The sequence below is a fragment of the Polyergus mexicanus genome, unplaced genomic scaffold (assembly GCF_030449975.1).
Source record: "Polyergus mexicanus isolate NDT 795.1 unplaced genomic scaffold, iyPolMexi1.0 SCAF_11, whole genome shotgun sequence".
Lineage (NCBI taxonomy): Eukaryota > Metazoa > Arthropoda > Insecta > Hymenoptera > Formicidae > Polyergus > Polyergus mexicanus.
Genome location: NW_027223331.1, coordinates 4423910 through 4438094, shown reverse-complemented (window position 1 = coordinate 4438094; position 14185 = coordinate 4423910). Strand labels below are relative to the sequence as shown.

At 30.4% G+C, this 14185-nt stretch overlaps 5 protein-coding genes across 15 annotated transcripts in view; 3 read left to right on the top strand and 2 right to left on the bottom strand.

Annotated features, from left to right (window-relative positions):
• LOC138937792 (kinesin-like protein KIF13A) overlaps positions 1-4369 on the bottom strand; it is a 35769-nt gene extending 31400 nt beyond the window's left edge. For 4 of the 8 annotated variants that reach the window (XM_070304397.1, XM_070304398.1, XM_070304400.1 and 1 more), the window contains exon 1: positions 3940-4369. In XM_070304397.1, the coding sequence (XP_070160498.1) occupies positions 3940-3994 (55 nt within the window). In that variant the 5' untranslated portion in view covers positions 3995-4369. The remainder of the gene's footprint in view (positions 1-3939) is intronic. The other 4 variants (XM_070304401.1, XM_070304403.1, XM_070304404.1 and 1 more) reach the window with 1 other exon arrangement.
• Positions 4370-4614: 245 nt separating this feature from the next.
• Mora (CHORD-like protein) lies at positions 4615-6477 on the top strand. Of its 4 annotated transcripts, none has more exons than XM_070304408.1 (5): positions 4615-4701; positions 4837-5092; positions 5192-5754; positions 5832-6020; positions 6116-6477. In XM_070304408.1, exons 2-5 carry the CDS (start codon positions 5014-5016, stop codon positions 6305-6307), a joined length of 1023 nt encoding a protein of 340 aa, XP_070160509.1. In that variant the 5' UTR covers positions 4615-4701; positions 4837-5013; the 3' UTR covers positions 6308-6477. The 4 variants fall into 4 exon arrangements, with proteins under 4 accessions (XP_070160509.1, XP_070160508.1, XP_070160507.1 ...); XM_070304407.1 differs by having other exon boundaries at positions 4652-4741; XM_070304406.1 differs by having other exon boundaries at positions 4652-4756.
• Positions 6478-6977: 500 nt separating this feature from the next.
• On the top strand, positions 6978-8714 carry LOC138937523 (esterase OVCA2). Its single transcript, XM_070303884.1, has 5 exons — positions 6978-7233; positions 7335-7488; positions 7601-7795; positions 7870-8010; positions 8098-8714. Exons 1-5 carry the CDS (start codon positions 7198-7200, stop codon positions 8229-8231), a joined length of 660 nt encoding a protein of 219 aa, XP_070159985.1. The 5' UTR covers positions 6978-7197; the 3' UTR covers positions 8232-8714.
• A 49-nt stretch (positions 8715-8763) lies between these two features.
• On the bottom strand, positions 8764-10116 carry Elob (elongin B). Its single transcript, XM_070303885.1, has 3 exons — positions 9950-10116; positions 9755-9848; positions 8764-9601 (listed from the first exon to the last, which is right to left on the bottom strand). Exons 1-3 carry the CDS (start codon positions 9950-9952, stop codon positions 9345-9347), a joined length of 354 nt encoding a protein of 117 aa, XP_070159986.1. The 5' UTR covers positions 9953-10116; the 3' UTR covers positions 8764-9344.
• Positions 10117-10554: 438 nt separating this feature from the next.
• Fbxl4 (F box and leucine-rich-repeat gene 4) lies at positions 10555-13986 on the top strand. The gene is given in 7 exon segments (XM_070304595.1): positions 10555-10820; positions 10894-10987; positions 11089-11548; positions 11697-11899; positions 11902-12342; positions 12433-12763; positions 12950-13986. Coding segments are annotated over 7 exon segments (2061 nt in total). The 5' UTR covers positions 10555-10610; the 3' UTR covers positions 13272-13986.
• The last annotated feature ends 199 nt before the right edge of the window (positions 13987-14185 follow it).

The following is a 14185-nucleotide window of genomic DNA, read 5'->3' as shown; positions in this document are numbered from 1 at the left end:
AGTATTCTTATATACATTGTTATAAATGTTTGATACGCGACGAAAACAAATCTAAAAGTATTCTTTTTTTTTTCCCGAAGGTAAACATGATTAATCTGAAAATCGAGCGATAAAAACGAAAACTTCCATTTATTTAAAGAAGAGAAGTGAAGACACATAAAATAATTTTTGTGTTTATTTCAATCTATTACGAATTCTGGATGTGCACATTTTATCCAATAATTTTACTAATTAATTGACATACTTTTCGCGATTAACGAAATATTATCATTGCAGTCTCCATTTTATGAAAGAGAATCATTTTTTCAGAAATAATTATCCTTGTATGTAATATTTATAAAAAAAAATTATTTAAAAAACATGCAAAAGAATATAAATGTATGAATTACATGCTCTGTTATTCCTCGTTGAAATAGTTTAACGAGGTCAGTTTATATTCTACAGACTGCTTTGTGTGTGTGTGTGTGTGTGTGTGTGTGTACTTTCTCCAGAAAATTTTTTATGATTATTATTTTATGTCTATACGAGGTAAATCATATCGTGTAACGTGCTTTTTCGTAATACGAAATTGTTAAAGCCGAGAGTGGCAAGAGTGTAATGTAGTTGAGTAACTTCTCTTGTAATAATAACTCGAGTTGTGAGAAAAGAACGAATCCTCTTTGTTTTATCTTATATAAAATATGCAGCGTCCACTATACTATTTCGCCAAGCTGTTGTCTAATTTATCACAAGTGTGATAAAATAAAAAGTCACAAAAAGTTATGAACTTAACTATACTATTATATACATATATCGCCCGTGACTATATCATACTTTATCAGGGAAAAGAAAGTATAATTGAAAGTGCAATGTATATGCCCAACTTTCTAGAAATAGTATCATTATACAATATTTCTTGCGTATCATATAAATAGCTTTTCTCCGACGTTAATATTATTATTATCAAAGAAATATTATTATTATTAATATTATTATTATAATAGAAATCTAATTATTTGTATATACATATATATATATATATATATATATTTATATTTATATTTATATTATATATTAAAGAAAATAAAATAATAATTATATTATAGATTAAAATTACATAAATAATTATATTTATTTAATTACATATATACAGGGTGTAACAGAGCGTCCGTATCAGCAGTTTTTTGAGGAAACAACGCATTTTCGTGAAAAATATTTCATACAAAAGTTGTAGAGCTCTATGTGACGCATTATAATAATAATATTGGTATGACCTCGAATAATACCGTCAAAGTCATATAAAAATCACTTCGAATTTTTCAAATGGAACCTCCTACTTTTCATTACATATTCTTGTAGCTTACCTCGAGGGCTTCCCAAAACACTATAATAAAGTATTTTTTCATTAAGTACTTTTTGAGTTATTTTATATTTTAATCTGACATATTTTGATGTAAAAAATTAATATAAAAAATAGTATATTGATATAAAAATTAGTATAAGAAAATAATTGTTTTTAAGAAAATTATTTACGATGTATCTTTTTAAATAATTATTTGATTTTTTTTTCTTGCACTAATTGTTTTGTCTCATTATTCTGTACATAAAAGTATTACGGTAAGATTATACTGAAAACTGAATATTTTACGAAATATTTTATTTTTTATATCAAAATATGTGTCAGATTAAAATACAAAATAACTTAAAAAGTACTTAATAAGAAAATACTTTATTATAGTGTTTTGGAAAGCTCTCGACATAAGCTATAAGAATATGCAATAAAAAATAGGGGGTTCCGTTTAAGAAATTAAAGGTGTCCTTGACTTGACCTTAACGATGCCATCCAAGGTCAAACCAATGATACCATCTTATGTTCCCTTCAAAACCATACAATTTTTGTTGAAAACGTTTTTCTCTAAAATGCTTAGTTTTTGAAAGAAAAGGGATGTACGGGTGATCTAGGACACCCCTGTATTGTAAGTAAATATAATTATTTATGTAATTTTAATTTATAATAATATACACATCAACAATATCATATGTTACAAAGAAGAAGCTTTATAAAAAGTCGAAAAGTAACTTCTGGTTTATTAAATGACGACAGTATTGGGTAACGCAAACTGTTAAATAACGAGTATCTCATATCGGCCTACGTCGCATCGTATAAATTAAATCTTACAAGTGCGAAAGTTTGATGATTAACATACTAGGAGAGAGAGAGAGAGAGAGAGAAAATTACACAATCTTATATCGTTCGTAAAATAATTATCCCCGTGTGTATCTTGCGATATATTCTTACAAATCTCGGTCAAAATCAGCGCTAAAAAAAATTTAATGCGTACGCGCATGCAAATGTTACACATACATACAGGGTGTTCCTAAAGTAACTATCTATTTTGCAATATAATAGAGGAATTATTAAAAACATCTCCCTCTTTATCTTTCTAAATATATATATATATATATCTAATTTTGCCAAAATAAATAGTCACTTTAGGATCACCCTGTATATAAACCCGACTAGATATATGCTTAGCGTACAGGATCGCGCGGTAACTATTATACATTTTCTTATTATTTTACACGGAGAATGTAAATTTGGGAAAATTTGAAAAAGCGATACATCCTGATGCACGATGATATATAATGTGTGTAATTTAAATAGTATTCTATTCAATATGATAAAGAGAGATATTTTATAAGCGATGGGGATCTTAATGACAATTCGAATTATCCGTCCAATTATAAGCGTGCAATGATACACGTGTTTCAATGTTTAGCCTTAGAGAAGAGTGAAACCACGATCGAAGATACCCCGTCGATTCACGTTTCCCCCATTGGATCGATATTCCAAGGTCATCGGACTAATGTCATCGGAAAGGTAGCGTTTTATTCCGTTTTACACTCCCGCCCCCGCGCTCCCCAATCACTCTGGTCGAATTAAATTTTCCGAGGTTTTTACATCTTCACACATCCACATTATACGTATCGTGCTAATAAGATTTATATACGCTTTGACAGTTTTGCATATGCGAAAGTCCTTGATTCAATTAATTCACGCCTTTTCAAGCCTCAAGGTCCATTCATTACCCCGATATAAAAGTCACGTTTAATATTATTTGATATCTAATATTTTTTTTTTTTTTTTTACGCGCGAGCAGAGTCAGGTTTAGCTCTCGCTAAAGAAACGTCATCCTCTGCATTTACGTACGATAAGATGCGAATATCCTTTCGTCGTGTCTAACACAGATTAGCGCGGTTTAAAGGAGACAGAGCATCGAAGCAACGCTCGAGCCACGATCTGACATCTCGTAAAGAAATTTTGACGACTCGGCAATAATACAATAATAATAATAATCTCGCCTCTTGATGATGACACTTCTGGATGGGGGGAGTGCGTCATCGTCGTTAGCGGGGGCTTTTCGCTCTCGGCGAAACGTTTGATAAAAACGATAAAGCGAGGCAACGGCGTCTATAATACGCGGACCGATCTCCGCAAAAAGATCTCCGTCACAGCCTGTATATCTCGTGAGAGCGATATCCAGAGTCGATCGAAGGTCAATCCTGCATTTCCTTTTTTTTTTTTCCCCGTGGAGCACCACCGGGTGCTCCTCGATTCCCGGGGTGCCAACGCATGGCGCGAGGAGGTGAGATGAGGTGAGGTGAGGTGAGGCAGGGGGAGAGGGGGAGGGGGAAAGGGGAGGAAAGGGAAAACGAAGCGAGGCGAGGCTTGCGTCTGTATTCTGTATGACCGCGTATGACGTAGAGAGAGAGAGAGAGAGAGAGAGAGAGAGAGAGAGAGAGAGAGAGAGAGAGAGAGAGAGAGAGAGAGAGAGAGAGACAGAGAGACAGAGAGAGAGAGACAGAGAGACAGATAGATAGATAGATAGATAGAGAGAGAGAGCCCGCGGGCCATTGTCAAACGATAGGAGAACGTGGGGGAGAAATAAATAACTTTACCTCTGCGATTGAACGGCCGTACCCGTACGGCGACCCTTATCTTATCCGTAGCCATGATTTCTTGAACACCGGTTTAACGCGCGCACACTTCTTTTCTCTTCGTTTTTTTTATTTCTTTTTTTTTTTTTCACACACGCACGATCACGAGGGGAGAACCAGTTTGGGGCGCAGTCATTAATCGTCGCCACGTGATTACGTCGATCCTCGCGCGATTCGCACGTGTCGTCGCTACATTATTATCAACCCATACCGCGGACTTGTCATCTTTCGAGCGGCACGCTAACGTCGTCTACAGCGAGCCCACCGTGACACACTTCGCCATATTGCTTCAATGAGCCGTCGTGCGCCAGACAAACCGACGGTCGTCTTATCGGAGCTATCGAATGAGCGTGTGTTTCCGGGAAACGCCGTTAGGAACGCTCGCGGTTCGATAAATACGTGACGTCATGAACGATGTTATAATGTATGCGTGCAGAGGGCGCTACGCGAGCTTTCGAGTAGACGAAGACTGCGGTCGGGATGATGCTGGAAATACTTCGAAGTATCGCATTAACCAATCAGAATAAAGGAATCTTTATTCTTTGTGACCTGATTGGTCAATCGAACGCTTCGAAGCGTTTCTAGCGTCTTCTCGATAGCAGCCGACAACGAGTTTCGTCCAGTTGCAACCAATCCCTCCATTCGTCCCTAGTCTCGATATTATCTTGTTTATGACGAAAAGTAATAGATTCGAGCAAGTTCGAGAAATAACCATATAATTAGGTTAAAAGTATTTATTATTTGAAAAAAATACATTCAAGAAGTTTGTTCTCTCTTTGTAATTTTTTGCTTTGTTTTCTTTATTTCTATTCAATTTTTAATTACATATCTATCTCATTTTATTCTACTCTGGTTCAGCTACAAAGAACAAACCTGATATCGGAAATTCGGAAGCTGATGGAACGTTTAAGAACTTTGACGAAACTTCAGGGAAAAGTATTGTGAAAGAAAACATTTCTCGCGAACATATATACGATATTTTACATCAAAGTGTTTTTCCAAAACTGGATAAGATAAACTGATTGCGAAATAGAAATGTCACAGGAAACAAATTTGTTGCTTTGTTATCATCGTGGTTGTGGAAAGAATTTCGATCCAAACGATAATAAGGACGGTAAGTTATGTCACTTTTAAAAATTCTGATTATCAATTATTTATCACAAATTAAATAATTAATAATATATGTAAAATAACTCTTCTAATTTTTTTGCAGATGATTGCGTTTATCATTGTGGATATCCAGTGTTTCATGATGCTTATAAGGGATGGTCTTGCTGCAACAAAAAATGTACAGATTTTACAGAGTTTTTGAATATTAAAGGTTGCACGAAATCAAAACACTCGAATGAAAAACCACCGGAACCGGAAAAACCATCTATTGATAAAAGCAAGATTGATGAAGTGATAGAAGTTATGTCTAAGCCTGTGCACAATAGAATATCTTTAAAAAGACCTGTCTTTGACACTGCTCAACTTACACTGTCGCCAACGATATCTCCCGTTCTGCTGGAACAAATTGAAGGATTGACAGCTACAGAGGCTGACAAACCAATAGAGAGCAAAATACAAATAGGACAAAATTGTAAAAACAATTCATGTAAAGGGTTTTACATGGGGATTTCTTCCGATGAAGAAACTTGTCATTATCATCCGGGAGTACCTATATTTCACGAAGGGTTAAAATATTGGTCCTGCTGTCAAAAGAAGACAACAGAATTTTCTGTATTTTTGGATCAACCTGGTTGCACGCAAGGCAACCATGTATGGTTTTCCAAGGTAATTCTCTTTCTCACATAGATAAATTGAATAGTTAATATTTTTGATAATTAATATTTTGCATCTGCTTTTTTCAGAATACAGGAAAAAAGGCTCAATGTAGAATGGACTGGCATCAAACTGGATCATATGTAATTGTTTCTATTTATGCAAAGAAATATATGCCTAATCAGTCTGTCATAAAATTAAATCCTATTCATCTGACTGTGGATTTATTCTTTATAGAAGAAAACTCAAGATATAATCTTGATATAGAATTGAGAGGAGTATGTACTAATGTTTTAATATTTTTAATATTTAAATGGTTTTAGTAAAACTAAGAAGTATATTTATGGAATATATGGACACATTTTATTTTTAGATTGTGGATGTCGAGCAGAGTAGTGTAAATATGCTGCCAACCAAAGTAGAAATTAAATTAAAAAAAGCTGAACCTGGTTCATGGTCGAAATTAGATATTTCTAGAGAATTAAAACCGGAAATTTCTGAAAGTAAAGAAAATGTCGCCACTCTTAATACACAGATTGAAGCTGTGGATCTTAGTGATCTATAAATGACAACAATTTGAAATTGTTAAAAAATGTATAATTTAGATAGTATGATTGTAATAATTTGCCTTCCTGGAATGATTTGTTCATGTTTAAATGAAACATTTTTATGTAAGAAACTTTGTGCTAATTATTTTTATAGAGATAATTCATAGTGAAATTAATGGTAATTACGAACATATATTTATTACTTTTGAATCGAAAAGTTTGTCAAGTATAGAATTGTAAATTTATAGATTTTTTTTTTAAATTAATTCTATGATCTTTTCAGTTTTTTCTATTAATATTAATATTAATAAATAATTTTTGATTAATGTTTAACATATATGTGTGTAGATTTACTTTGTTTTAATTTCCCTATAAAATATTTATTCCTGATTGTATAAATGATGTTATATTTATGAGGACTATAATATTGTACACATAAATCTTTGTTAATTCTTTTATTAATTATCGTTAATTCTTTTTATAACTCTGAATTTTTCTTCTACAATAGAATCTCGAAATATAGCGCGCAAAATCTTTTCTATACTAATATATATGTCTCCTGATAGTGTGCTAGAAAATAATATATGTCGACAAAACGATATCTCTAAAATTCTGAATTTTACGGTTTGGAAGTGAAATGGGGAGAACTTTGATTAGAAATCTAAACCGTGAGGTTTCAATATAGTTTTAATTTTTATTTTCTAATGTTGTATGCATAGAGGCATAGAGCAAAGATACGAAACAGGATATGTTAAGTTTATGGAAAATGAGAGCTGGTTAAGAATAGAGAAAATTTACAAATACAAATATTCAGGATACGAACGTGATTCTTGAATGTATATGCTAACCTGTAATGTATACATATAACAATTCTTGATTTTTATTCTTAAAATTAAGAATAAGCAAAATGATAGCCATTAAATCAACTGAATCAAAATTAAGGGTAAATAATTATCTTAATGCATTGATATAAGAATATATAATATAATTTAAAACATATATATATATATATTATAGAATATATATACTTTTTTTATTTTTTAGATACTAGCATTACATGGATATATGCAATCTGAGGTAATCTTTAGCGCCAAGTTGGGATCGTTAAGGAAAGGATTTAAAAAAGAAATAGATTTTACATTTATAAGAGCACCACATAAAGTTTCATCAAATAATGAAGAGAATGCAGATGAAAATGGTGTGAGTTATGCAAAAAGTGTTTAAATATGATCAACTACAAAACTTTTAATATTATTATTTATATATCATTCAATAAGTGCTGGCAATATCTATATGTATATGAATTACAGGGTACGGATGGTGGTTTAACACAGAGAATCATGTATTTAAAGCAACAGTACCTAGTGAATTATGTGTAGGATTTGATGAGAGTATAGCTTTGATAGAAAAGATATTCACAGAACAGGGTCCCTTTGATGGTATATTAGGTTTCTCACAAGGAGCTGCTTTTGTCAGTATACTATGTGCTATGATGGAGAGAAAAAGTAAGAAAAATAATACACAGTAAAAATTAACAAAAGATATATATATATATATATGATTGTTTATCTTTTCATAGTATTACAGATTGAATTCAACTTTGCTATTATGATATCTGGATTTAAGTCACTGTGCGAACCTCATGCAAAATATTATGATGAAAAGATAAATGTTCCTTCCTTACATATTTATGGAGAGAATGATCAAGTTATTCCAATAGGTATGAAATTACAATTTAATATAATTTAGTTATAGTATTGAATAAAAATTATATTAAATATCATATTAATTTGATCATTTGTTGTAGCAATGACAGAACATATTAGTCGTCTTTTTCCAAACAAAAAAGAGATACGGCACGAAGGTGGCCACTATGTACCAAGTAAAAAAGATATCTACAGGGATTTTATAATGGAAATGCTAGCAAATAAAAATCTATAAGCAATTAATAATTTTATTATTAAATTCATAATTATTTTGCTGATACGATTTAGTTGTGTGCACGAATTTTGAATTTGTAAATATACATGATTAGTGTATAAATGTGAACATGCACAGGAGAATTTTTTGAATATTGAATACAAACACATGTAACCATGTACAATATATTTTTTTTTTCTTTTTACTGCTGCTTAGCGTGATGTTTGCATTGTCACATATCCTATGTAACATATAGTTATATAATTGTGTGGCTAATAATTATAAAACTAAATATAAGTTATATAACAATTATAATAAGATATACAATATTATAGAATTAAAAATACATTCATTGGAGTATTATATTTTACATTTATAATAATTGTACATCTTATGTCAACTCAGATCCAATCAGCCTTATATGTTATTATGCTTTCCGATTACAATATAACTATAATTTTAAAAATATCATAAATATCTTTTTGCATGTTAAATAAGAAATTGTTTATACACATTATTTATTATCTTATGAAACTGAATTTATTTTAGTTTTCCCTGTGATACAAGGATATATATATATATATATATAGCCAGTTAAATAAAGCGTAGATGAATGAAAATATATAATATTTGTTTTTAAAGATATTAAAAATTATTTTAAAGTATTTAAGCTATATGTCTGTAAATTAAATATAAGCTGAGGTATTTATTCTCGCATTCTGATTATAACAAAACACTTAATAATTTCATATCTATATAAATTTGGTTTAACGCACGTTGTAGAGTGTGAGCATGATTCTTTTTTAGTTTTATTATCACCTTCAATCTAATCAAGTACAAATTAGTACTTGCCACATGTCATTACAAAGCTGAAGATTGTGTGACTACATTGCATTCTCATTAGATTAAATATTAAAAAATTTTGCCGCTCTGAACATCTGTATAAAATTGTACGTATCTAATATTCATATGGTGCTCTCTCTTGACACCATAATATTCACATTCTAATATTCACATAGTACATAGTACATAAGATTTTCTCTCGTTTTACCATTCAGAGCTGCCATGACGATTACTAAGTTGTATAGAACACAAAACTTCATCGTCAATTGGTGCAATGTCATACGCATTATTTCAAGGAGATTGCTCCTGTCCATTATTTTCTTGGGATTTCATAACATCGGGGAGATCCGGTGGTAATGAAAACGGTGTCATTTCCAAAGGTTCATATTGACCATCTGATTGGCGTAAAGCTAAACCGACTAATGCAGGACATTGCGCTTTTGCAGTTAACGATGTCAATCCGTAATCTTGTAATGCCTTGTTATCAGACATTGGAAGATAATCTTTATTAAATAACTGTTGATTTGCCGGGGGTACTTTTAATATACCTGTAATAGCAAAAGAAAAAAAACCAATAGCTTGAGTTAATCTCATTATATCAAAAGTAATCGTGTTAACGAAATAACATAAAAGCATGCAATATATCGACAAACGATTCATCGTTATATTCTCACGCATTTTTTTTTTTTAACATGCCTTACCTTCAATCATTTTCTTAAGCTCGAGAACTGTGGTATCATCTTTCGCGTCGGTAAATATTGTCATTTTCTTTCGCCTGATCATTAAAAATACATCCTGCAACGGAAACGACAGAAGTGCCTTAGAAGGTTAGCTGGCTCGGGAACATGGAGTATTTGTCAAGCAAATAAGACGTCAGTAATAAGCCAAAAACTTACCATTGTGGGCCTAATTATATACACCTAATAACACCTAATAAGATTAATTAATATATTCCTTTTAGGATACGAAATTTATCTATATTGCCTCTAAAGTTATGTTATGTTTACTAGCAGACCTCCAGGTCAAAGATATATCAGAGAAGCCGCATGTATATATCTTCTCACCTGAAGTTAGACACTTACAAGTGCTCAGTGCGAGTCTGTTATCTGTCAAGATTGGTCACGTGGTCGAAAACGTGCAATGCAATACGTCATATGACGATTGTCCAAGAGGATGCTTATCATTGGCGCTGACATTTAGTGAAAAAATAGTAATAACATGATGCAGCCAATAAAATTCGTCATTTCATTACTACCTGCATTGGTAGACGACTCTTTAAAAACGTAATTTGTATGTATTGTATATACATACCTCGTGAGATATCAAACAGTCTATATTCTATATATATCACATTTGGATTAAGTTTATCGTGTTTCTTTATATTTAGTAGAAAACACAACACACATTGTGTTTTTTATAAAACCTGAGCGTTATATATCATATATACAATTATATAATAATATAATTGTATAATTGTAATATAATTATGTAACTGGTATACATATATAACAATATTATATTTCTAATATTATTATCATAAAATTAATATCTTGAGACATGATGTCTCATTATGATAAAAATAGAGAAATACCAAAAAAAGAACTCAATGGGTCAAAGTTCGATGTCACAGAGCAGTTTGTATATAATGTTTATAGCTTTAGTTCTCAATATGGCAATAATATCAGTATATCTTATACTGCTCATAATATAATTGGACCACCTAGCAAGTTCCCAGAGTATGGAGATTTTCCACAGGCATTTGCTATGGTATGTATTTCTGACTTTAATTTTTATTATCCTGGCAGTATTTGAGGCTTAATAAATTTATTTTTTCATATAGAGATCTTATGGATTATGGTGGGATAAAGCACCTTCAAGATCAATTGATTATATGCCACAGAATAATCCAGATGTTGTGAGCCAAGATTACATTGGTATACAAAATATATTTAATGATAATAGTTGATGGAAAAAAGATATATTTATATATTGGCAAGATTATAATTATGTTTGTTATTTTATATGGAACTTGAAGATATTGAATATCGTGAGCCAATATATCCAATTAGAGTTTCCATATATGAATTATATAATCCTGGAAGTGTAATTGCTATTTGGGCACAAGATTGTTATGGTCAATGGTTTCAATTATGGAATGGACCACCTCAGATTGTAGCCCAGCAATCACGATTATTCTCTCCGCCTTTACGATTATGTAACTTCAAAACCAAAATGTTAAGGCTAGAATTTAACCATAGCTTACTGGACTATTACACAGAATTGGATGCTGTGTCGCTTATTGGTACATCAAAAATGATGTTTCCCAAAGATCCATCAAACAAACAGAGTTTATCTGATATACTACAAGATACAATTTATGGCCATAGTTTCAATAATATTCTAGATGATAATTTAACACCACATTATGAAAATACACAAGAGAGTATAAAGAATCTGAAAGCAATATTGAATGAATATTACACTACATATGAAAGGTATTATGATTGTTGATATTATGTGATATTAATTTTTTTTATGTATGTAATAATGAAAGCAAATTTATTTTAAAATATTTTATTATAATATATAATATTATAATATATAATATATAATAAAATAAAATATAAAAAAAATTATTTGCAGTAATATAATTGACAATCTCAAGAGCATTCTAATATCTGGTTTGGACCAATTTTATCATTTCGTACCGCCTATTGAAGAAGGACTAAATAAGATGCAACAATTTTTAATAAAAGATTTACCAAGATTTACAAATAATATTGAAACTTCTTCAAATGAACCCAAGGAATTATGTGGCAATTTTTCTTTGCTCTCTGTAAAGTCTTTTTTTTTTTTTTAAGTCTCTTATGTCTAGTGACACTTATTGTTTATCTTATTCAATAAGATTTTACAATTTTTTTTTTGCAGATTGAAACGATATTAAAAATATTAAAAAATTTAGATTTGAGATCGCTATATCGCATGTCCAGAGTAAATAAGTACTTCTATAACTTGGCACTAGATCCTTTACTCTATACAAGTTTAAACGTAAAACCATATTGGCATTCTTTTAATACATGTACATTGGATAACTTATCGCTTAGATGTAAATATTTACAAAAATTGGATCTTTCGTGGTGTGGTAACCATGATATGTTTTCTACTACATGTATTAAAATATTTCTCAACGATTGTGGCAGTCTTCTAACACATTTACGATTAAACTGTTGCAAAACTGTTGACGATTCTACCATTTATCAAATATCGGTAACATGTAAAAATTTGAAAGGTATGTATATAAATGCGATTGCCATGATTATACAACCAAATAATTAATACAGATAAGAAATATACAATATATATATTTCTTTTTTTTTAGAATTATGCTTACGCAATTGTCAGGGCATACAAGATTGGAGTTTTGAGTATCTCGAGAACCTTGAATTTTTGGAGCGTTTAGACCTTTACAGGACATTTATAAAAACTGATACTTTATGCAAAATACTGCAGAAGAATCGATGGTTGCGTCATTTAAATATAGCAGGAACGTTTCAAGACAATATAAATATAGATGTAATCGCAATGGAATTGGGAAAATCGTGTCCGGATTTGGAAAGTATAGATTTTTGGAAGGCACAGACTCTTACATCGCAAGGTATTAATGCTCTGGCTGCTTGTAAGAATCTACGAGAAGTGGATTTCAGTTGGTGGTGTGTATTATAATTTCTCAGACAATTATATATATATATATATATATATATATATATATATATATATATATATATATATATATATATACCATATTTTTTATTAAAATTTCTCTTGCATGCGCTTGAAAACTGCGTTTTTTCTTTATAAAAGGCTATAATAATATAGTTTTTGTTTCTTTTATATAGTGGTAGCACATCTGGTCATGGTGAAACCTTGATTAAATTGTTCTCTTCTTGCCAATTCTTGGAGAAAATCTTTTTGGCCACTTTTCGTGGACTCACAGATCGCGATTTGAAAGGACTGACACAGTGTAAACACTTAAAACAGTTGGATTTGTTAGGCGCGTTATTTCTGACACCAGAGATATGTTATGATATTTTGTCAAGTTGCCCCAAATTGGAGTTGATGGATCTCAGCTTTTGTGACAACATTAATAATTTCTACATCAAGAAGTTGCGACAAGAGTACCCACATGTAGCTATTAAGAGAATAATAGACTATTATTGATAGTAGGATTTAATATAGGGTACTGGGAATTCAAAACAGATTAAAAAAAAAAAAGTTCAAAAGTATGAAATTAAAATATCATATAAATACAAGATTTGTAAATAGTATCAAGCCACAAATATCCAGGGTTGGGTAAGTTAATCTTTCTTTTTTAACCAACAATGAATTAAAACAATTTTAAAATATTTATTAAATTTTAATAAATGTATCATCTCAAAATTATAATCTGTCATTTTATCTCTTAAGTCATCATATACTAAACCACCTGCAATAAACATATGCTCCATGTACGCCGAGGATGGTATCGTTGTATTGTATTTTACGAACGTACGTTTTAATGGTAATAGTCTTATGTTATTATAATTATTAATAAATAGATAATTTCCGACTTTCAAAAATATAAATTTTTAACTTGTATAAAAAAATTAATAAGTTAAAATAACTAGTTTAAATTAAAAGTTAATACGTTTAAAATTAATTAAGTTAAGTTAAAAGTTATTAACATTTCACACATTTTAACTTAACTTTTAACTTTTTAACTAGTTACTACCCAACCCTGCAAATATCTCTAAGCGCAAATAAATTTGTATTGATGTAAATGATAATACACTCAAATTGATATGTAATTCAATTAACTGTAAATTGATAATCTACAAGAAAAGTAAGTGTAAGTAAAGGAAGATACTAAAATTGTTCAAATGTTATATAGAATACAACAAATGCACTCTTATATATCTTAACTATAAATATGTCAACTTTCTCTTTTTAATTTATGACATTTATATTAATATTTATTTTACTAAATATATTTTTGTATTTATTAAAATTTTCTCCATAAAACTTTCGCTGTTTGTATGATTTTAAAAAAGTGTGTGTAATATATACAAACACACACATATTTATTACTCTCTCTC